The 6422-nt window shown below is 39.1% G+C and overlaps 1 protein-coding gene across 1 annotated transcript in view; it reads right to left on the bottom strand.

Moving 5' to 3' along the window:
- Positions 1-522: 522 nt before the first annotated feature.
- Positions 523-6422, bottom strand: part of NAE1 (NEDD8 activating enzyme E1 subunit 1) — a 28960-nt gene continuing 23060 nt past the window's right edge. Inside the window, exons 16-18 of the mRNA XM_037742248.1 lie at positions 3540-3669; positions 3405-3454; positions 523-759 (exon numbers count right to left, since the gene is read on the bottom strand). Coding sequence (XP_037598176.1) covers positions 650-759; positions 3405-3454; positions 3540-3669 — 290 coding nt within the window. The 3' untranslated portion in view covers positions 523-649. The remainder of the gene's footprint in view (positions 760-3404; positions 3455-3539; positions 3670-6422) is intronic.

Raw genomic sequence — 6422 nt, forward strand, 5'->3', positions numbered from 1 at the left:
CGGTGGCTCACGCCTATAATCCCAGCACTTTGGGAGGCCGAGGCGGGTGGATCACGAGGTCAGGAGTTCAAGACCAGCCTGGCCAACACAGTGAAACCCCGTTTCTAAAAAAAAAAAAAAAAAAAGTATAAATAATTTGAGTGGAATGACCCCATAAAATTTAAAGAAGTAGATGTAAGCAGCCAAAACTCAAGTTAGTTAAGACAACACTACATACAAGGGGATGGTCTTGTTTTCTGTGAAAACTACATATTCAGAAATAATTCCTTTTTAAATTCTATTTAACAAATGATGGTCATAAAATGTCTGTCGCTAACATTTGCACATGGCTTAAATTCACTATTGAAGACGGTAAGAAAAAAAATTGTTTAATTATCTTTAATAAAACACAAGAGATAATCTAAGGCAAGTAACTTTGAAATTGCAAGCCAATATTGATGCTCAATGAGAAATGGATAGGATTCATTTTCTAGGAAAATGACTGTCTCCTTTCCCCTCCCCACAAAGAACAAGACTACATGATTACAAATGAGAAAAATGTTTATTAATGAAACAATTTAGCAGCTCTCCTTTAGAATTTTACAGACCAAAGCACAACCCAAAGGCAATTACAGTTTCAATCATTAACACACCGTCTAAGGTGCTTACTCTACAACAGGAAAGTTGCTGAAGTTTGTGACATGCCACTGTAAATGTAAGTATTATTAAAAATTACAAATTGTTTCGTGATTATTTTGATGACCTCTTGAGCAGCAGCTCCTGAAAGGAAAAAGGAGAAATGCAAATCTTTGAAAAGAGTGAATTTCAAGAATTATATAAAAATATTTGGATAAAGAAATCTTTCCTTTTCAAAAACAAAAGCATTTGAAAGTGACTCAAAACAGATGCAGTTAGCTTACTGAGTCATATCAACATAAAAGCCTATAATTCTTTTTGTTATTAAAGGAAATCTAAACAGTAGTGTGGTTGACCAAACTTTAAAAGATACACACAGGCATAAAAGATTCTCAAAGGACACCATTCTGCTCCATTTTAATTTTACCTTGTATCTCTTTAACTTTTATAATAAAAAAGGAGAAAGGTGTATTTGTTCTAAATGCATTTGTAGTTTAGGAAGGATCTATATTAAATATTGCCAGACTGCTATATTTACTCAAAAGAAAAAAAAAGTAAGAAAAAAAGTTGTGCATCTTTTATAACCTAAAGATTCCTCTTTCCCAAATATTCATGGACTGGATAGAATTTTTTTTTTTTTTTTTTTTTTTTTTTTTTTTTTTTTTTTTTTTTTTTTTTTTGAGACAGAGTCTCACTCTCTCACCCAGGCTGGAGTACAGTGGCATGATCTCAGGTCACTGCAGTCTCCTCCTCCCAGGTTCAAGTGATTCTCCTGCCTCAGCCTCCCGAGTAGCTGGGATCACAGATGCCCACCACCACACCTGGCTAATTTTTTTTGTATTTTTAATAGAGACAGCGTTTTACCATGTGGGCCAGGCTGGTTTCCAACTCCTAACCTCAAGTGATCCGCCACCTCAGCATCCCAAAGTGGAGGCCTTACACGCGTTAGCCACCATGCTCAGCTGACTGGACAGAATTTGTGACTACCATGTACCAAATACTGTTCTAGGCAGTAGGGATACAGTAGGGAAAAAAGACAAAAAGATCCACTTGCCCTCATGTTACTTTTTAGCAGCGAGAGAGATAACTTACAAATAAATAGAATATGTAGTACGCCAACTGACCACAGACACTAAAGAGAAAAATCAAATAAGGGAGATACAAATGCAGGAGGAGGGGTTCGGTTTTAAATAGGGGAGTCAGGGATGGCATCACAGAGAAGACAGCATTCAAACAAAACCTGAAAAAAGTGACGGGATATAATGGCACTATGCAAAATGATTATAGAATGCATAGCAGTAAAAAAAAAAAAAAACCTTCAATTTATACTTTTTTTCTGCTATAGGTAAGTCATCTAGTCCATCCATCTGACTGTACCTCTTCTCAGATTCTGGACTAAATCTGAATAAATAATAATTTGCCCTTTTCTGTGAACTGGCAGTTAACTCGGCTATTCTGGCACAAGAAACTTGGTTTTAGTTTAAAATAAATTATTACAAATCAGGCTTTAATTTGGATTTGCTTAGAAAATAGTTTTCTAAGTCTTATGATTCATTTACATTTTGAACACTTCAAATATTAATCAGACCTAAATCTGCCTTCAAAACATTCAATATCTAGAAGGAAAATGCCATAAGCAAACAGTTCAGTCTATAGGAGATCACAGAAAGGACAGTAGTATTTTTTTGAGGAGTGTTAGGCACTAAATGGTTTGTGTCCCCCTCAAATTCATATGTTTAAATCCTAACCCCCAGTATAATTGTGTGAGGATAGGGCCTTTGGTAGGTGATTAGGTCAAGAGGGTAGAACCTTCATGAATAAGATTACTGCCCTTAAAAGAGACCCCAGAAACTTCTCTTGACATTTTTTTTCCCACCATGTGAGAACACAGAAGAGAGAGCCGTCCATGAACCAGGAAACAGACTCTCACCAGACCCTGACCATGCTGGCACCCTAATCCCAGACTTCTAGCCTCCAGAACTCTGTGATAGATTTTTGTTGTTTATAAGTCTATGATATTCTGTTACAGCAGCCCAAGGTGACTAAGACAAGGGGGAAGTAGAGTGAGAGAGGGAAGTAAAGGGAGCTTTTATGAAAGACGTCATTTTTAAGTTGGGCCTTGAAGAATATGTAGCTTTTGGATATGCAGAAAAAGATATTTTTAAGGCAAATAGCCCCAGAGAAGCAAAGATCTAGGAGTAGGAAATCAAAGAGCATGCCTGAGGGGAATGCGAGTAATATGATAAAACCAATGCTAGAGAGGCTGAGTAGAACCAGAATACAGGGTTTTTAATGTCAAGCCAAGGTCCCTGGGCTTGCTTTGGGAACCGTTGAGGGCAGAGGGTTAGTAGAAGGACACAATCAGAGCTATGCTTTAGAAGGATGAATGACTGTTCAGAAGTTTAAGTTGGCTGGCAGCATGAGAAACGGAAGGCAGGGAGACCAGTAAAGGGGGAACTGAGTAAGTATCCTAACCTGGGCAACACAGTGGGACCTTCTCTCTACAAAAAACTGAAAAATTAGCCAGGCACGTTGCTACATGCCTGTAGTCCCAGCTATTCAAGAGGCCGAGCCCAGGAGGTTGAGGTTGCAGTGAGCTATGATCACATCACTACACTCCAACCTGGCAAAAGAGCGAGACTGTGTCTCAAAAAAAAAAAAAAAAGAAAAAGAAATATAACATCCTGCTTCACTGCCCTCCCTAATTAAAATAGCTACGACAAAACTTCATATTAAAATAGTAACTGTACTATTAATAACAGGTGAGTCTTCTTATATATGGAACTCACCCCCCAAGAATGCAGCAATGGTATGTGGCTCAGCAGCTCCATATCGGCAACTAGAGGAGAGCACAGAGACATGAATTTTGATTAGCCTTATGACAGGTGAGGTATCATCTCTTAGACACCCTACAAAATACTCACAATTCATGGACATAATCATCTTTCACCATTACAGATAAACCATATTCCTGAAGGAAGCCAGTGAGACAAGACTTCAACCTTCCTATATCTTCTTCAACTTGATAGTTAGATACCCCTAAAAATGAAAATTTTCATTACAATAAATGTGATTCAAAATTAATGGCCACCTCCTTTAATCTGTTTTCAGATGTTCTATTCAAAACACGTATGAAACTGAAGAACAAAAATAACAAAGTATGAGACCAATATCTGTAAATATCACAAACCTATAATCAGAGACCAACTAAAACCTAGCAAAAATTTGAATTTAATTAAATCGGTTAATTGCTTCATACCCACTGTCTAGAAGAGCATCTGGCACATAGTGCTTAATAATTATTTGATAGAAGAACTGAATGAAAGAGAAAGTAATGTCCTACTTATACCCTTTATAAAAGTTATTCTCCAATTCTAAAAGACTAAATAATAAATGACACTGAGGACATACGACTATTGATAACAGGTAACTTTTTTTTTTTTTTTTTTAGTGAGACAGAGTCTTGCTCTGTCACTGAGGCTGGAGTGCAGTAGTGCGATCTCAGGTCAATGCAACCTCCGCCTCCCGGATTCAAATGATTCTAATGCCTCAGCTGCCCAAGTAGCTTGGACTACAGGAGTGAGTCACCACACCCAGATAATTTGTTCTATTTTTAGTTTCAGTGTTGGCCAGGCTGGTCTCAAACCTGGCTTCAAGTGATCTGCCTGCCTTGGCCTCCCAAAGTGCTGGGATTATAGGCGTGAGCCACCATGCTCAGCCAGTAATAGGTAACATTTATTGAGCATTAATAAATGCTGGACACTGTGTTCTAAGGACCTTATACATATTAATTGATTGAATCCTCACAACAGTCCTATGAAGTAGGTATAATCATCCCCATTCATAGAAGAGAAAACTAAGGCACAAGCAGATTAAGTTACTTAGCCATAAACAGCAAACTAGGCTATGAGCCCAGGCAGTTCTTTTTGTTTTGTTTTGTTTTGAGACAGAGTCTCATGCTGTGGCCCAGGCTGGAGTGCAGTGGCATGATCTTGGCTCACTGCAACCTCTGCCTCCCAGGTTCACCAGGTTCAAGCGATTCTCGGGCCTCAGCCTCCCAAGTAGCTGGGACCACAGGCGTGCACCACCATGCCCAGCTAATTTTTGTATTTTTGGTAGAGATGGGGTTTCACCATGTTGGCCAGGCTGGTCTCGAACTCCTGACCTCAAATAATCCACCTGCATCAGCCTCACAAAGTGCTAGGATTACAGGCGTGAGCCACTGCGCCCAGCCCCAGGCAGTTCTTCATGATTAAACTATAATGTCTATTAGACGGAAAAATGTAATTACATGATATTCAGGTATTATTTTAAAAAATCATGAAAAAACTATTATCACTACTCTTCCTTATAATAGTAATATCTATCCTTTACTGGGTACTTAAAAGGTGCTAGGCAATGTGTTAAACGGTTTTCATATATCATATATTTAACCCTTATAATCTAAGAGTAGATATTATTACTGCCATTCCATAAATGACAGAACTGAGACTAGGAGGGAAATAGTGACTCACTCAAGGTCACAGACAAAACAAGTGATAAAGCTTGGATTGAAAGCCAGGTTTAACTCCAAAGTCTATGATCTACAGTCTCCCACAGTGGCTCCCCAATAAACATCTCCTTCAAATCCTTATGTAATCCCCTCCCATTCTTAATCTAAGCTGACCCTGTGAAACCAATAGAACACAACAGAAGTGATGCTGTATGACTTCCAAAGCTAGGTCATAAAAATCCTTGTACCTTCTGTTTGGGTTTTTTGGAATGTTAACTACGGAAGCCAACTGACAAGCTAAAAGGAAGTCCAAGCTAGCCACATGAAGAGAGATATCTGACAAGCCCCCAGCTATTCCCACTATTCTGACTAAGGTGCTAGTTACATGACTAAAAATGTCTTCTTGCATGTCTAATTCAGTCAGTCAAGCCTTCAGAATGCCTCCACCTCCAGGCATCAAGCAACTGCTTGACTCCCCAAGAACTGCCTGAGCAGGAAATCCACAAAATCACAACTTTACTTACTGCCTTAAATCACTAAGTTTTGAAATGGTTTGCTATGCAATAGATAACTGAAATAAATTCTAATCAAATAAAACAAATAAAGCAATACTTATTTTGTGCTTATTCCTTTTTTTCTTCTAGTAAGTTTGCTCATTAAGACTCTGGGCCAGGCAGGGTGGCTCATGCCTGTAATCCCAGCACTTTGGGAGGCCAAGCCAAGCAGATCACTTGCGGTCAGGAGTTCAAGACCAGCCTAGCCAACATGGTGAGACCCCGTCTCTACTAAAAATACAAAAATTAGCTGGGTGTGGTGGCAGGCGGGTGACTGTAATCAAAGCTACTGGGGAGGTTGGGGCAGGAGAATTTCTTAAACCCAGGAGGCGGAGGTTGCAGTGAGCAGAGATCACACCACTGCACTCCAGCCTAGACGACACAGTGAGACTCTGTCTCAAAAAAAAAAAAAGACTGTAAACTCTGGAGACACATTGCATGGGATGGGGCAACAGGTTTTATGATACCCCTAGAATGTGCTGCTATGCAATAATCCTGCACAATTAAAATTATCATACACAATAAAAATACTCTGAGCAACCACAGATCTTTGAGATTATGCCAGTTCTCCAATGACTCCACTTGCTGAAGATAAAAAGTAGATACTAAACAGAGAAATCCCTCCATCTTCAGAGTTCTTGAGTTCAGAAATTACTAGCATACTTTTTTTTTTTTTTTTTTTTACGGAGTCTCACTCTGTTGCCCAGGCTGGAGTGTGGTGGTGTGATCTCGGCTCACTACAACCTCTGTCTCCTGGGTTC

Source organism: Cebus imitator, unplaced genomic scaffold, assembly GCF_001604975.1.
Source record: "Cebus imitator isolate Cc_AM_T3 unplaced genomic scaffold, Cebus_imitator-1.0 Scaffold118, whole genome shotgun sequence".
Taxonomy (NCBI): Eukaryota; Metazoa; Chordata; class Mammalia; order Primates; family Cebidae; genus Cebus; species Cebus imitator.